Raw genomic sequence first — 17,977 nt, forward strand, 5'->3', positions numbered from 1 at the left:
TTACTTGTTTGTTAATCTCTGGACTAAATCTGTGAAATCTATCTGCCTTGCCAGATGCAGCCTCTGATGTCTCCACTAATTTTTTTCCTCTTTCTTGTTTTTATTTTTAAGCCTGGTTTCCTAGGGGTTGACCTTGTGTCTACATGGCTTAGAGTCCAGCCAGAGACTGATCAGAGGTTGTGTGCATAAACTTCAAGCCTGTAAGGCTTCTTCTCTCTGCTTTTGTGGTTTTAGGTGTAGGCTTGGGAGTACAAACATTGGGCTGTTTTCAGGCATGCTCTGGCTTTTTCTTTTCACCAGGCTCTCTTGCATTTCTTCTGCACATGTGCACAGGCTACAGTAGCCAGGGATGTGTAGGGGGCTCAGGGCCACTCTGATCTCTATTGTACATGCAGCCAGCCTCTAGTTAACCCAGAATATGTGGAGAACTTACCAAATTCTCTATGGCTATCTTACTCCCCACTAAATCCCCATTTAGTCTTCCAGTCCATTGCTTGCCCCAAACAGTGATGAAAACGCAGCCTGGCAGTGCTGCTATTCCTGTTCTTGACATTATAATTGAAAATACTCAAAACTAAGTGATCCCCCTTTGGTAGTTGCAGTGAAGCTTCTGGTTTTCTGGCCCACCTTGGTTGAACTAGTGCAACTGATAGAGCTGGGAGCTTGCGGAATGGGAGTAGCCCCAGGCAAGGTCACCACAGACTCATGCTGTTTTCACTCAAAGTTCAGTAATTTTCATGAATGTGTTTCTTTGTTGTATACTTTTGATTGATTTTCAGAGTGATAAAATGGTTGTTTTTGACAGTTCTGTGCCGCTTTATAGTTGTCTTGGGGGATAGGATTTTGTATCCTTCTCTGTTGTGTCTGAAGTCAGAAGTCTGGAAAATTATCAACTACTATTATTATCTCTTCAAATATTGCCTCTTCCACATTCTATCTAGTTCCTCCTCCATAGCTCTTATTAGTTGGGGCCTTCTTATTTTTTCCTTCATGTGTCCTAACCTCTCTTTCATATTTTTCATCTCTTTACCTCACTATGCTGCCTTCTGGGTAAGTTCCTCAGGTACATCTTCTGATTTACTGTTTTCTCTTCAGTTGTGTCTCATTTACTACTTAACTCATTAATCAATTGTGTTTTAAATTTACCCCTTTCCCCCCTAGAAATCTGATTCAATTATTTTTCAAATCTTTCTAGTTTTCTTTTCAAAGCTTTTACTCTGTCCTTATGTTTTCAGTTTTATCTTTTAAGTTTTGGAAAATTTAAACATAATTTAAAAACTAATTCATTTTAGCTAAGGTAATGCTAGTTGCCATAATAGATAAACCTTGAATTCTCAATAGCTTATCTCAATAAAAGTTTAGTTCTTGTTCATGCCACAGTTTATATTAGTTATCTATTGCTGCAAAATAAAATACCCCCAAAACATAGTGTCTTAAAACAAAAAAATATTTATTATCTCACAATTTCTGTGGGTCAGGAATCGGTGCCACCTGGATCACAGGCTTCATCAAGGTATTGGCCAAGGCTGCAATCATCTCCTAGGCTTGACTAGAGGAAGATCTCCTTCCACGCCCACATGGCTGTCAGTAGGCCTCAGATCCTTGACATGTGGGACTCACCATAACATTCGCCACATTACACAACTCACAACACAGCTTGTATCCCCCAGGACAAAGGCTCCGAGAGAGATAGTAAGAGAAGGTGTTCAAGATGGAAGCCACAGTATTTCTGTAATCTAATCTCAGAAATGACATGCCATTGTATTGGCCCTATTCTATTCATTAGAAGTGGGCCAGTAGGTCTAATCTGCAGTCAAGAGGAGGGGACTGTGCAACGGTGTGAATGCCAGGCAGTGAAGATCATAAGGGGTCATGTCAGAGGTTGCCTACCACACAGTTTAATATTAGCTCATCTTTAAAGGAGCTTTATCTGTGAAAATCCTGGGCAGCGTGGGTTAGGAATGGGTCCTCCAGAAAATATTTAAAAATTCTTTCTGTTAGGCTATTTTTGGCCTGGGACCATTTTCTGTAAATTTTAAATTTGGGGGATCTGGCCCATGCAGACAGAGAATTCGGTTTCCTGTGTGAAGACTATCTTGTGGGTATAAAATCTTAGGAGATTTACCTCCTTTTGCCTTCCCAAAGTGCCTAGAATACAGACTAGCTTCCTTGTCATCAGTCTGTGCTGATAATTGATTTTTTTTTAGCTTACCTTTTCATCAAAGCTTTCTCCTTTTCTACTTTTATGCAGATCCTGATTTCTAATCCTAAGCTTCATGTGGGCCCAGAGCCTTACTCCTGCAACCTGGTGTTAAAACCTAAGCCCTCTGGTTACCAGCAGTCCCCGCCCCCACCTCCCACCTACACTGGGCTGTTTGCAGCCTTGGCTCACACAGTTAATATTCTGATTTCCAATCTCCTCTTTGCTTTTGTCCCCTAGGGACTTCTCTCGCTTTTTTGTGAGCTCAGCTATGAATATAAAACAGCATTTGTTATATTTTATCCAGTGTTTTAGAATGTTTTAAAATGGGAGGGGTTTCCAAGGTTATCTAAACCAAATGACATATGTAAAATATACAAGATGTTGCCTAGCCCCCAGTTGAAGCCACTGACTCTGGTACGGACAATTTTCAGTTAGACCCAAACAAAGTATTTTCTTTTAAATATCCCACATCCTTGGAAATATTTGCTGATTCTGAGTCTGGTGTGCAGAAGGGCTAAGGTTCTCATTTCCCGAGAGAATTCTTTGACTTTGACTTTCCTGAAAGTGAGAGTTGCAACGGGGGAGCAGGGTGGAAGGCAGTGTAAGGATAATAGGAGAATTCACAGCACAATTTTATACTTGTAATAGAGCAAAGATCAGCTCAGATGTAATATTCCTCTGAGAGACTATAAAAATCTGCACTTCCCTTGGGCCCTGGTCCCTTGTTGGAATTCCAGAGCAACTCTTGGCTAGTAGCGATGGAAGGTGTGTGGCCCCAGGGAATTTCTCACCCTCCTTCTGTCTGCCTTGGATAGAGTTGGTCATGGGAATGGCATGTGGTTGGGATTTCAAGAGCCTGAGAACCCTTGGGAAAGAGGGGCGTCTGAGAGGTATTGTCACTGTGATTTAAGAACCTCTTGCTACTAATAATGGTAGCTAATGTTTCTTGAGCATCTGCTGTATGCCAGATAGTATACCTAGTGCCTTACACACAGAAGAGGGCTGGAGATGCAGAGATGAGCCAGAGTGCGATTCCCTCCATCCTTGGTGTCTAGACTTGCGACTGAAATGCTCTCTGCTGGGGTTAGATCAGCTTTCCTGTGCTCCAGAAGGGCCCTCTGGGCTGGATCAGTTCTAGTTGGGAAGTATCTTGAGTCTGGCCTAGAAATAAGAGGATTTAGATCAGCTCTTGAGCTTCAGGAAATACCCTGGCACTGCTGGTCCTTGATACCCCAGAGGTCAAGAGATTTCAGACTGAGAGGTAGACTCACGAGGAGTCACGGGGAAAGACACAAGTGTCACAGTAGTGTGGTTTGTGCCAGTCAAACATGGAAGAATTTAACTCCTACAGGATCTTGGATTGACTTTTTTCATGGTCTGTGATTTCTGTACACTTGCAATGAAGCTCCTTTAGAAAAAGCTGCAGTCTTTCTTTTTAATTACTAGATCCACATTGCAATCACTGAATCTGAGTCTCCAGCAAATTGGGTTCTGAGCTTCAAAGCAGCCAAAACAAAGAGAGGCTTATAGTTAGAGAACCCTGGGTTCAATTCCTCAGGATAGGCCTGAGTTAATACAGGTTTAATAAGTTCTCCAGAGATTCTGATGCTCAGTCAGCCTGGCAGGAGAGCCAGGAAATCTGGCACTTAACTTACAAGCTGGGCATCTTTGGACAATTCATCTGCCTTCTCTGAGCCTTAGTTTTCCCATCAGTAGAATAGGATGGAAATTCCTGCTCAATTTGAGGTGGAATCTAGAAATATCATGTCATATGTGCTTTGGAGGCTGAGTTTGGAAACACTGAGCTGCATTTTACACATGGATCAAGCTACTCCTTTCTCTGTTGACTGCACATAAATATGATGCCATGCATCTTTCCTGGGAGATGTCACAAGATGCAGCTCTGGGATACTTGCTGTCACATTCACCATGTGGATGCTACCGAGGACCTTGTTCGTGACTTCATCCAGTAGCCTCTACATAATCACCCGTGGGAGAATTTCTCTTAGACTCAGTGACAAGAGCATTGTGGTTGTCGTGAGTGGTGGCCTGTGTTTACCAGGTAGGCCCTCAGACCATCACATGTCACTGACTGAGGGCTTACCTGTGCCAAGTACCTCACATGTTTTTCTCTGAGTCCCCTAATAGCCCTGTGAAGATGGTACCGTTATCATTCCCACTTGATAGGTTATTAAACTGAGGCCCAAGAACTTTAACTTTCCCAGGCCATGCTGCTAGGAAGAAGCAGAGCCAGTGCTTGAGTCCAGCTGGGTCTCACAACATGGCCCGCGCAGGCGGCCTATGGGCTGTCGTCCTTACGTTTGGGCTGCTCTTGGGGTCAGATGTGCGCCCATCCTGTGCTCTGGGTGATGAGCTTACCATACGACCACCTTCTTTCCCTTTTTTTTTTTCCTTTCTTCTTCCCCTTTTTTATTTTCTTTGTGCAAGTTTTCTCCCATAAAACAAATAAGGCTGCAACTTCTGGTGGATTTAGCCTTAGTGCAGCGTTATGCGACACGGTTCCATGAACAAAATTTTTGTTTTGCTTTTTCTTGGTTGCTTAAAATATTTTTTAACATCATGGATTCTGAACCACAAAATATCAAAAACAAAAACAAGAACTTCAATCAGCGCTGGCTGAACTTTCTTCAGAGGATGACGGACAGGGAGGGAACCAGCAGGCTGAACCAGAACCCTAGTTAGTGGGCAGAAAGTAAGGGAGGGCTTGGATCACTTAAAGTTTGATCATTTTTGCTCCATTACTCCATAACCACATGGTTATACCTCTATAGGTTGTGGTCAATCAATCTTGTAATGCAGTAGGTCATAAATAGTAAAATAAAAGGTGACCTTCCTTGCAGTCCCTCATCCCCACAGTGTGCAAGAGGGTGGCTGTCGGTACCCTGGTCCTCTTTCTCTGGGTCAGATGAGAGAGACGTCAGAGACTGGGACTAGGTGGAGAAGAAGACCGGGTGGTCGAGAGGCTGGGGTATAGCTGGACATCTGGCAGAGGCATAGGTCAGGTGGAGGGAGGAGTATTTAGAAGAAAGTATTTAGAGTAAAGAGGAGACCGCAGGATTGGCCCTAAGGCAGGCCTGGAGAGCAGCACAGGGCAGGGTGCCTTTATCTTTCTTTGCAAGGAATTTCTTTTAGTCCAAATGTGGAAAAGTCACACAGAGACACAGCCTCCGCAGATCTAGATATATTCCTAAGGCACAGCGCCTTAGAGACGCCCCCATCCCATCCCAGCACCGTGGTAACTGTCCTTCTGGTCCCTGCCCCCAGCTCAGCGAGGAGCTGAACCAGCAGCTGGAGGCCGTGTGCGGGTCCGTGTTTGGGGAGCTTGAATCCCAGGCGGTGGACGCCCTGGACCTGCCCGGCTGTTTCCGCATGCGGAGCCACAGCTACCTCCGGGCCATCCAGGCCGGCTGCTCTCAAGACGACGACTGCCTGCCCCTCCTTGCTGCCCCTGCCTCTGTCTCAGGGAGGCCCGGCTCCTGTGAGTACGCCTTCCCTGCCCCTGGCTGGGCCCTAGATTGGAGAGGACTCTGGGTTCTGGTTCTGGCCCTGGTCACGACTGTGCTGTGTGACCTTAGGCAGATCGCTTGCTGCTCTGGGCCGGATGGTGGGGAGTACAATACTTGGGTCTGTATGTAGCTGCACGTGGATCACCCTTGGCTACTAGGTTCTGTGACACCGCGCGCGCGCGTGCGTGTGTGTGTGTGTGTGCGCGCGCGTGTGCGTGTGTGTGGTGGGGTGGTCGGCCACAGACACCTGCCAGGGCGCGTTTCTCACCCTACGTGTCTGCCTTCCCTGGCCACAGCCTTCAACTTCAGAAAGGCCCCTCCCCCCATCCCACCTGGAAGCCAGGCCCCGCCCCGCATCTCCATCACCGCCCAGAGCAGCACCGACTCCGCCCACGAGAGCTTCACCGCGGCGGAGGGCCCGGCCCGGCGCTGCAGCTCCGCCGACGGGCTGGACGGGCCCGCCATGGGCGCGCGCACCCTGGAGTTGGCGCCGGTGCCACCCCGGGCCAGCCCCAAGCCCCCTACACTCATCATCAAGACCATTCCAGGCAGGGAGGAGCTGCGGAGCCTGGCGCGGCAGCGGAAGTGGCGGCCGTCCATCGGGGTGCAGGTATGGAAGGAGGAGGCGCAGACCAAAGTTGAGGCCCTGACCGGTTGAGGATGGGTTGAGGGGAATCAGCGGGGCCTTCTGGTACACGGACCTTTTCATTGCTTGCTCTTAGCCTGGTCATCAACGGGGCTGCTCCAAACAGTCCCAGCCCACTCCTTTGTCCCTCGCTCTGGCACCATCACCCCTACCAGCGAGCGGGAAGCGGTGCCAAGAGGTTGTCATCTTGATGCTTCTGACCTCCTGGGTCTCTCATCTTGTTCAGGCAGATTGTCTGTGCAGGATCTGCCAGCTGTCTTGGGGCTCAGGCATCACTTGTCCTCCCTGGGGAGGGTTTGCGTCCCTTGTTCTAGCCCTGGCCACTGATTCCCCAACCCTGCCACCAGGTGGAGACTATCTCTGACTCGGACACGGAGAACAGGAGTCGAAGAGAGTTCCACTCCATCGGTGTACAGGTGGAAGAAGACAAGAGGTAGGTCAGGGTGGGGGTACCTCAGGCTTTCTTGGGGAAGAAGAGGAGAGAGGGGTGCATAATGACCTTACTGGCCCCGTCTCCCTGTGCACTCTTTCTTCCTGGTCCTGAAACAAACCAAGCCCTTTTATTGGGAGGAGTCAGAGCAGCCACAGAGGTTCTCCACACAGATGTCCCCAGGGCAGTCATCAGATCTAAAGTGAACTCTCCTTGTACCCGTGCCTGTCCCACGTGCTGTGAGGTGGACAGGAGATATACAGTGGTCCAGGGAAGGACGTAGTAGGGAGAAGTAGCAGGTAGGTGCAGAGTGGGGCTCCAGCAATTGTCCTTTATAGGAGATTACAGGACTTTTCCAATCCCTCGTTACTTCCTGTGGTGTACAAGTATGTGAGCTCAAAAAGAAACAAATAAACGGGAAGATTGCCTCTCAGGGGCCCCTGGCAGATATAACACTCCTCCTCACTTGGCTCACACAAACATTTAACCAGTCGGGGGTACCTATTGTATGCCTGAGTCTGTGGTGTACCCAAGAAATCAGCAGCCACTGTTCTGGCATTAGGTGGCTTCAGAAACATTGTTTCCTTGATTTCCAACTGAAAATTAACACCAAGAGCTCTGGAGGGAGTACTGGGAAGAATCCCTCTGTTGTTGGGCTCCTGTAGGAAGATGCTTTCTCTGAGGACTATGTGACAGTGGCCCCTCTGCCCTCTGGGCTGCAGTGCTACCAGGCCAGTGACCCTAAGCATGGTGTCTGGGAACCTGCCTGGGGCTGGCTGTAAGTTTCATGGTAATCTGTGTTTTTCAGGCCGTACCCACTCGGGGAATAAAACTTGAGTCCCAGTGGCAGTCCCTCATGGCCCTGTTCCCAGTTGCCATGATTGGGCCTTTAGACCTTTTCTAAATTCCCCCAACTATTTCTGAGAATCGCTGGGGATGTCTTAGGTGTGTGTATGCCCAGTCAAGTCTTCTTGGGGTTCCTGTGGGATTCACCATTTTTCTCCACTCCCTGCAGTTCCATATGATCCTGAGGCTTTAAATGCCTCCATCAAGGGTGGCCAAAAAGGTGCCTTTGTTTCCCCCATCAGTCCTGAAAACCACTGCCCCTCAAATTCTTAATATACTACATAGATCACAGAAAAATGGCACTTTATGGCAAACCCAGTTCAGCAAGTCTATGACTTGAGTTCTTGAGAGGTGGGGTAGGAGTCATGGTTGGGTACAACATTGTGTTCAGAATTCTGCCCCCAACTCTAATTCTGCCCCATGGACCATAAACCAAGACCATGTGCCCCTATTTGCTCCATCATGAGGCTTCTTGGTCCCTCATCCATATAGACCCCTGGGGGTGCCCCCATTCCTCCTAACAAACCTGTATCCTGGGAAGAGTGCAGCAGGCATTCTACTGAGACTCTGGCTGTGTCAGCAAACTCTGTCCATCATTCATTGATTAATTCATTCAGAAAATGCTTATTAAGGATCTGTTAGATGACAGCTCCTGTTAAATGCTCAGGGAAACATGGAAGACATGACTCTTGCCCTTGTAGAAGTTATGGACAAAAGGAAATCAAGGCAATGAATAAATAATTCGTGAAAAATTATGATTACACATTAGGGTATAATAGGCAATGGGATATTATTATACCTTATGGTGGGAATATTGAAAGAGCACTAGCTGCTTGCATATGAGGTGATACACAAAGCAGCTAAGAGAGAAGGGACCTTATTTAGGTTAAGCAGGTGACATTTAAGCTGAGACTTGAGAGTTGACCAAAAGCGCTCAGGTGATGACTTGGGGAGGAAGCATTCCAGGAAGAAAGAATAGCATAAGTGAAGGCAGTGGGGAGGAGACAGTTGGACACGTGTCAGGAACTGGAAGCAGGCTCATGTGGCCGGTGTGGAATGGGATGGGGCAGTGGTGAAGGAGTGGGTTGAAGAATAGGTGGAGGGCAGGTCATGTAGAGTGTAGGCATGATAAAAAACTGGAATTTTAATTCTAACTAATGAGTAGCGATTATAAGGTTAAAGAAGGACTGTGACATGGTTTAATGTATGTTTACAAAAAATCACTAGCTGCTGAGTGGAGGATGAATTTGAAGGAAATAATAGTGGACGTGGGAGGCTAGTAAGCATGATTTTTTCATGATCCAGAGGAAAGGTGATAGTCTTTTGCATTATGGATGATCTTGTGTTTGGGATTTTTTTTTCTATTGTATTTTTCACTACTAGTGTATGGGAACACTATTACATTTTATATGTTAATTGTACATTCAGCAACTTTGCTGTTCTCTTTTATTAGGACACAAAGTTTATCTGAAAATCATGTTAGGTTTTCTGTTTCTATAGTCAGTTATATTTTCTGCAAACAAGGATATTTCTTTTAAATCTGTATTTAAACATTTTTTTTTCTTGTAATAATGCATTGATTAGGACTTCTAGTTTGCTGTTGAGTATAGCACTCTTGTGCCATTCTTGACATTGGTAAATATCTTGCAAGTCCCACTTACAGATTTTGATGGATACAATTTTTCAGGTTAAGGAAATTCCCTTCTATTCCTAGTTGGCTAAGAGTTCTGTTTTTTTTTTTTTTAATAAAAAAATGAGATTGATGGGGGAGGGTATAGCTTAGCCTTAGAGTGCATGCTTAGCATGCACAACGTCCTGGGTTCAATCCCCAGTACCTCCATTAAAAAATAAAATAAAATAAATTAAATTAATTAAAAAATACATAAAGAAACTAACTACCTCCCCCCACCTCCAAAAAAAATGAGAGTGGAATTTTACTGAGTGCTTTTCCAGAGTCTACTTAGATGATCATAGATTTCCTTTCATCTGTAACATGGTGAATTATATTGAGAGATTTTCCATGTTGACCCATTCTTTCACTCCTGGGATAAAACCTGCTTGATCCTATTATCAGTTTGGATTAAGTCTGGCTGTAACAGGGCCTCAATAATTTCTCTCTTGCTTAAAAAAAAGGAAAAGCCTGGATGTAGAAGTTCAGTGTTAGGCCCCTAGGCTCCTCCTGTCTTGCTGATCTTCCACCCTTTATGTATCACCTCATATCCAAGCAGCTGATGCTCAAGCCCCAGCCATCCTATCTGCATTCTGAACAGTGCCAAGGAGGAAGAGAGGGGGAGGATGCAGCCCTTCCTTTGCAAAACGATTTCCTGAAAGTTACACACAACTCTCTCACACATCATGTTGGCTAAAGCCTCATCCCATGGTGGCATCTAGCCTCAAGGGAGGCTGTGGAATAGTCTCTCATTAGGAAGCAATGTGCAGTGAGCAGAGCTGAAAATCAGGGTTCTTATGGCTGAAGACAAAGAGAAGGATGGATATCTGGAACTCGAGCAGTTTTTGTCACAGTCTTGCTATGTTATTTTCATATACGTTGCTGGATTTTGGATAGCTATTATTTTATTTAAGATTTTTATATCTAGGTTCGTAAGTGATGTTGGCCTACAGTTTTGTTTCTATTGTTGTTATTCAGTTCAGGTATTAAGGTTATGCTAGACTCCTAAAGTGAGTTTGGTAGCATTTTCTATGTTTCTGTTCTTTGACAAAATTTGTGTAAAATAGGAATTATCTATTCCTTAAAAGGTTGGTAAAGTTTGCCTATCTGGGCCGGATGCCTTTTTGGGATAGGAGACACTTTTTGAACTGTAGCTTCAGTTTCTTTAGTGGTTTTTGATCTCTTCTGGATTTATTTTTCTTCTTGAATCAATTATGGTGATTTATATGTTTCTAAAAAAAAAAAAACGACCATTTTACAAAAATTGACAGTTTTCAAAATTTTTGGCACAAATATTTCTCAGTATTATAATTTTATAAATTTTCATTGTATTTATAAGATATGCCTCCTTTTTATTCCTAATATGACATATTTATACCCTACCTTTCTTTCTTCATCCATTTTGCCCAAGATTTATATCTTATATCATTTTGATACTTTTTAAAATTATATTTTATTAATCTTTTTTTTTTTTTTTAAAAACTAGCTTTTGGTTTGGGTAAGCATTTCTACTTTTCTCTTTTATCTTTAATATTTCTTTTCTTCTTCAACTTTTGTGTTATTATTTTCTTTTTTTACCATATTTAAAAAATTTTTCAACCTCTTAAACACTACTACTTATTTTCTAATGTGTTTTTAAGACTATCAATTCCCTCCTAACTACTGTATCTTCTATAAGATGCTGTCTCTGCATCTTACAAGTTTTGGGATGTGATATTTTCATTATTCAGTTCTAAATAATTTGTAACTTTCATCATAACTTCCTTTTTAACTCGTAAATTATTTAGAAGAGTTTTTTAAGTTTCCAAGTGTATTTTTGTGTGTGAGGGTCATAGAACACATTCTATATGATACTCATTCCTTAAATTTGTTGAGTCTTCCTCCATCATACACACATACAATATATGTGTGGTCAGATTAATATAAATTGTATTTTTCAAATGTTTATCTTTGCTTTTTTTTTGGATGTTTGATCTACCAGTTCTGAGAGAGGTGTGTTAAAAATGTTTCATCATGATTGTGAGTGTGTCATTTTCCCTGGGAATTTTATTAAGTTTTTCTTTAGTTTGAGAGTGTGCTGTTTAGTATTCAGGCTTATGATTGTTGTATCTTCTTGGCAGGTTGGCCCTATTATCACTAAGTGGGCTGTTTTTCATCCTTACTATTGGTTTTTGCCTTGCAGTTGATTTTACCTGATTTTATTGCAATGTCTGCTTTCTTTTGGTTAATATTCCAATATATATTTTTCTATCTTCTGACTTTCAACCTTCCATATCCTTATGTTTTAGATTTGTTGCTTGTAAGCAATATGGAGCTAGAATTTAACAGACATATTTAATCCATTATGTATTTTGATGACTGATTTATTTGGTCTTATTTCTATCATCTCTTTAAAAATTTTCTATTTGACATGATTTTTCTTTGTTTTTCTGCTCCCCTACTTTTCTGCCATCTGTTGAACCCATCCAAGTGACTTTATTTCTCTTGTTTCTGCCACTGGTTTGGAAATCTACATTTCAGTAGTGATTTTCCTCAAATTTTAAATGGAAATACTAAATTTCATATTTCTCTAATAAAGTCTAAAATTAGTAATTTTATCGTGAAATAGGCACAAAACAAAACCTTGGAACACTTTAATCTCCTTCTTAACGCCCTCTTCCCGTCTTGCACATTATAGTTTTCTAGTATTTTGATTATACCTCTTTAAAAAACTCTGCTAAAGCAGTTGTTGTTACATCTTTTACGGTTTAATACTTTGGATTTACAAACATGTTTTTACAATTTATGTGTTCACTATGGCTTGTTCCTGCCCACTGCTTCCCCCGGGGTTCAGCTTCCTTTATGCTGAAGTACTGCTTGAGCTTGGGACCAGTTTTTAAGTTAATATCTCAGCTTGAGATTTCTGTATCTCACTGGTTCTACTCATTCAAACCCCACACCCACACACAGAGTAGCCTTAATATTCTGATTTCTCAGCATCCTGCTTCCAGGCCATGTACCTGAATCATGACATGAGTTTTCTAGTCCACGTTTGTAAATGAAACAAGCTTTTTTTGGCTGCTGGCTTTATGCATGGGGTCTCCTTCCAGGTCCCCAGGATGCACAGGCTTGGAGTCTCTCCTCTCATCTTTCCTGGGCATTACCATGTAGCCGCTAGCATATGTCTGGCCCCATATTCCTGTGGCTAACTTGGCTTAGATTTCCTTTCACCACTCAGATTTTGAATTTCCTTCTGTTTTTTTTTTTTTTTTTTTTTGGTACCTGAAGATTTCTCTTTTCTATTTTTAGGCTTGGCATTGTAGCAAAACCACCTTTTGGTCTTTATTTGATCCAACATTTCTATGTGTATGGGATGGAGGGGGTGGGAACTTCCTAAATTGGTTTAGTCCACTATGTTGATCAGTTGTCTGGACTAGGCTATTAGCAGCAGATATAGAGAGAAGTGGACCGATTTTGGAAGCGTTTGGAGTGAAGTCAAGGAAGGGTGAAGACAGGCAGAGAATGAGGTCTTCCTTGCTCTCCTGTAGGTGTTCGGGGAGGTCGTGTTGGAGTGGGCTGGAGAGGGGAGATGGTGTTGGATAAATGTCTAAAGAACTGAATTGCTTGGGACAGGTGATCACACTGGGAATCCAGAGGGGGTGACAGGTGGGGAGAGAAGAAATCTGGCACATCTTTCTGGCCAGGCTCCCTTGCTTGTCTGCTGAAGGCACCCTTAGTTATACACCTGCACTGTCCTTTCTGTCCCTTATGTCCCTGGCACTTTAAGTCTGACTTACCACACACCATGCCCCAACTGGTACATAAAAGTGAGCCATGGATACCAGCAGCCTTTCTAGGCACACATCCACGTCTAGCCCCCCACCTGCTGCCACCCCATTTTCTTGGACTCTCGTCCTTGCTCCTGTCTCACTGGTCCCAGTATTTCTCTCTCTTTCTCTCTGTACTTTGGCTTGAAAAGTTGCCAGAGAGGAAATGTTTCTCCTTTTCTGTCTTTCAGGGTGTTCCCTGCTAACCTATTGGGTGAGGAATTCGGATTTATTGTCCCTTATACCTGGGGGTTGTCTGTGGGTCCTTCCTGGTGTTCATCATCAGTGGTGACTTGACCTAGAAATAAACAAGGGTTGGGGCTGGTGCCCCTTCAGTTCTATCTCCACTGCACCTCCACTTAAGATTCATTTGTCTGCAGACATTTATTGTATATTTATTATTTGTCAAATACTATGTGGGCACTGAGGATACAAAGGTGAGCCGACCCAGACACAGCCCCTGGCCTGTGAAGCTTGCTGCCACATTAATCTGAGAACCTCATAAATGATGTAGAAATAGGTGCCACGAGGAGAGCTATGGAGACTGTGAGAGTGTATAATAGGAGGCTTTGACCCAGTCAGAAGGGTCAGGCATGGATTCCCAGAGAAGGTGACATTGGAGTGATCATCTGAAGGATGAACAAAAATTAACTAGGTGAAAATGGAAGATGCATGTTCCAGGCAGAAGGACCAGCAGGTGCTAAGACCCTATGGTGGGAGGAAGCATAATTAAGAAACAGTTACCAGCCCTGTCTCAGAGCATCCTACAGCACCTGTCTTCCCAGACCCAGCACACTCCGGGCCATAATAAAAGAATGCATCAAATGTCCTTGCTGAATGTTAGAAATCCTTTCCTAGGACTTTTTGAGAACATCAAACCAGGTGATTTTTGCCTCTAACTCTCTTTAACCATAGGATCCCCTTATATCTTCCATTTCTAGATTCCCTCCCACTAAGATCTTATCTTAAATTCCAGATTTAGCAAAAACAAAACAAAATAAACAAGTGAGAAGTACCAGACCATGCAATTAAATTTGATTATCAGATAAACAATGAATAATGTATAGTATAAGTATTTTCCAAAAATTACATGAGACATACTTATACTAAAGAATTATCTGTTATTAATTTGAAATTAAAATTTAACTGGGAGTCCTATATTTTATCCAACAACCCTACTTATACCCACTTGTGCCCTACGAGGGCTACCTGGAGAACTCTGTGTGGGAAATCCACCCCTTCCTTAGCATCATGGTCATTTCTGGCTTTGGGACCTTGGGAAGGAAATGTGCTGAAAGAACAGAGCCTCTGGCCCCTGGGAAGGAAGCTTCCATCCTCATGAAATTATATTCCAAGAACTGTCCTGCAAAAGCAATGAGTTGCTGACTGACCACAAGCCTGGGGTGTAGACACTGCCTCCATTCCTCAATTGTCAGCTCCAGGATGGTTCCTGACTGATCGTCATGACTCTTCCTGAAGCTCCCACCCTAGCCCCACCTTGGCATCATTGTCACAGCCCCCAGGCTGGGGTGGTGGACTCGGGGAGCCCTGATTGATGATATGTCTAAGCTCTTAGATGCTTTCTCAGAGAGGGAGTTAATACAGCGGCTGAGCCTTGCTGAAATGTCCCTGCCTGTTCCCCCTTCCACCCCGCCACCCTGCTGCCAAATACTCCTGGCAAAACCTCTTGACAACCCCTGAAAGTTGAGCATTTCTTGGACACTGTGTCCCTTGGGATAAGCCAGTTTCTTCCCAGAGCCTTTTGTATTAGCCCTTAGAGAATCACAATAGAAACATCTCTCTGAAGTAATCGTGATAACAACTTGCAGAATCATCGAGAATGTGATCATTGTCACCCTAGAGGACTTGAGGGAAGGAGGCCTCCTCAACCTTGTTAAAAGGCTTGGGGAGAAAATATTGCGAAAGGTGTTGTTACGAATTAGTGATTGTTCATGACTGAAGCCAGTTTCTATCCTATATTTGCAGCTATTGTTGAAGACCACAGCAAATGCCGCCAAATCCAAAACCAAGTAGGGACATAAGACCTGAAATTCACTACCCTGAAAATGCATCTTTTAGAGTTAGGATTAGGTTTGGCTGTGAGTTACAGAAAACCCTCAAATGACAATGACTTAAATATGATAGAAGTTTATTTCTCTCTTGCAGAGAGAGTCAATTGAAGGCTGGTAGGTGTTCTGCAGTGTCGAGACCCAGGCTCCTATCTTATTGCTTCTTCATCTTTAGCACTTAGCTTCCATCTCATGTTCCAGGATGGCTGCTTGATGTCCAGCCATCATGTCTGCATTCAGGTCAGCAAAAAGGAGAAAGGAACAAAGAAGGGCATGCCCCCTCCTTTTACGAACATTTCCTGTGAGTTGCAAGTACCACTTCTGCTTATATCCTATGAGCTAGAACTTAGCCATATGGCTACACCTAGCTGCCTGGGGGTTTGGTAAAAGTATGTTTATTCCAAGTGACCATGTGTCTAGCTTAAAACTGTGGGATTCTATTACTAAGGAAGAAAGGAGAATTGGATGTTGAGGGATGATTCATGTTCTCTACCATCCTTCCTTCCAACCAGCCAACCACCAACCACTCAACCAGCATTTATTTGGAACTGCCCCATTTAGTAAATACATAACTAACTACAATAACTACAATACAGTGTGATATGGAGTATAAAAGAGGTTTTATGCAGAGTGCAGTGGGAGAACAGGTAGAAATGATCAACAGCAATCATAATAATAACTATGGTGGTCTAGCTGGGTTCTCAGTGCTGCATTCCCAGTATTTCATTTGTCCACCTCCTTTTCAGTGCAAGCTACAAACCGTCCTGCCTCACCATATTGTAGCTAACATTTACAACGGGTAGGACCAGCACTACTCTAAGTTCCTTAGATACATTATCTCATAACAACCTTATGAACAGGTACTGTTGTCATTGTCATTTATAGATGAGAAAACTGAGGCACAAGCCATAGAGCTGGGTTTTGGACCTAGGCAGTCTCTCTCCAGAGCACATGTGCTTAACCACTCGGCAAGCCTGCCTCCCCTAAAGCTGCTCATTCTCATTCCCTCCCCCAGCCTCCCCACCCCCAAATCTGCAGCAGACAGCCTCCCTGCTTACTTCATTGTAACCATTGAACTTACCTGGTGGGCCCTCTCTCCACTTCCAGACCAGCCTCCAACTTACTTGCACCTTTTCCCTTGGCCCCTCCCACAGTCCTGCCTCGGGGCTTGAGCTGTCTGTCTTCCGGATTAAAGATGCCCCTCTCCCTCTATCCTAGCAGACAATGGAGTGTAATGTTTTAAGAGCTGGCCTCCGCAGACAGGCTGCACTCAACTGATAACTGTCTGATCTTAGAATGTCACTTAGCTTCTCTAAGCCTTAGTTTTCTTATCTGTAAGTAGGGGTGATACAGTCTTATCATGGGACTGTGTGTGAGGACTGGGCATATTTATTCATGTAAAGTGCTTTGCCTCACACATACTCACTGTTCAGAGGGTGTTAGTTATTATTTATTCCCCTTAGATCTGGTCCTTGGGTTACTGCCTTTCTCTTCTCTGTCTTCAATTGACTTCTCTTTACAGGTTGTATTTACCTATTGCTGTAATAAATAGCCACAAACTTAATGGCATCCAATAATACATATTTATTATCTTACATTTCTAGAGGTTGGTGGTCTGAACTGGGTCTCACTGGGCTAAAACCAAGGTGTTGGCAGAACTGATCCTGTCTGTAGTCTCTGGGAAGCATCACCCTTCCCAGTTTCTAGAGGCTGTCTGAATTCCTTGGCCTGCAGCCCACCTCTGTCTTCAAAGCCAGCAGTGGTGGGTTGGGTCCTCACATCTCATCACTCCAACCCTTGATCCCATTGTCCCATCCTCTTCTCTGATTCTGACTCTCCTGCCTCCTTCCTTCACTTATAAGGACCCTTGTGGTTAAAATGGGTACACCGGGACAATGCAAGCTTTCATCTTGCAACCCTTGGTGTAATCATTTCTGCAAAGTCCTTTTTGCTATGGAAGGTTCTGGGAATTAGGACATGAACTTCTTTGGGAGGCCATTATTCTGCATACCTCTGGGGATATGGCATGTGAGAACCATCCTAAACAAAATGTCTCTCCTTTCCCACCCCTACCCCTAGCTCTATTGAGATATAATTGACAAATAACCAAAATATCCCTGCCTTAAAGGTACCTTGTCTTCTTTCTTCTCTTCTCAACCAAGCTCTTTGGAAGAGCTGTCTTGCCTAGTTTTCTCCACCTCCTGACAACCCCCTACCATCTGAGTCTGCCCCCATACTCCACCAAACCACTTCTTGCCCTGAATGCCAGTGGCTTCCATATTGCCAAGTCCATGGACATGCTTAATTCTCAACTGGCTGCATTTTCCAGTTGGCTGCTCATTCCTTCTTGAGACCCATTTTTGGGATTCTTCCCCCACCTTCTTTGGTCCCCTGTCTGCCTTTAGGTGACTTCCTCCTGGTTTTCTTCCTCTTCCTCTTTGGCTTAGACACTTCTGGGGCTACACTGTCTCCCTTGGCCCCTGAAATGTCTGTGTTCTCCAGGGCATTGCATCTTTGTTCCATTGCTCTTTTTTTGGGTGATCTTGTCCCACACTGCTGGTTTTAAATACCCTTTGCACAAGGATGGCTGATTCCTGTTTGTGTTCTGCAAATCTCTGGCTCCTGGCCAGGAGTGTTGGTGAAGATTGTGTTTCCAGTAATCCCATAAGCTCCTCAATTTCTTGGTCACCCTTGAAGTAGGCATGGTGAGAGAGCTTCTTGAGGTACTGACTTGAGAACCAGGGGGCCTGGGGCACCCATGCTTCTGTTCCAGACTGCGTA

The 17,977-nt window shown here is 44.1% G+C and overlaps 1 protein-coding gene across 1 annotated transcript in view; it reads left to right on the forward strand.

The window, feature by feature from the left end:
• Window positions 1–17,977, forward strand: part of DLGAP3 (DLG associated protein 3) — a 100,976-nt gene that overhangs the window by 76,689 nt on the left and 6,310 nt on the right. Inside the window, exons 6-8 of the mRNA XM_074376892.1 lie at window positions 5,489–5,702; window positions 6,027–6,340; window positions 6,724–6,809. Coding sequence (XP_074232993.1) covers window positions 5,489–5,702; window positions 6,027–6,340; window positions 6,724–6,809 — 614 coding nt within the window. The remainder of the gene's footprint in view (window positions 1–5,488; window positions 5,703–6,026; window positions 6,341–6,723; window positions 6,810–17,977) is intronic.

Source organism: Camelus bactrianus, chromosome 13, assembly GCF_048773025.1.
Source record: "Camelus bactrianus isolate YW-2024 breed Bactrian camel chromosome 13, ASM4877302v1, whole genome shotgun sequence".
NCBI lineage: Eukaryota > Metazoa > Chordata > Mammalia > Artiodactyla > Camelidae > Camelus > Camelus bactrianus.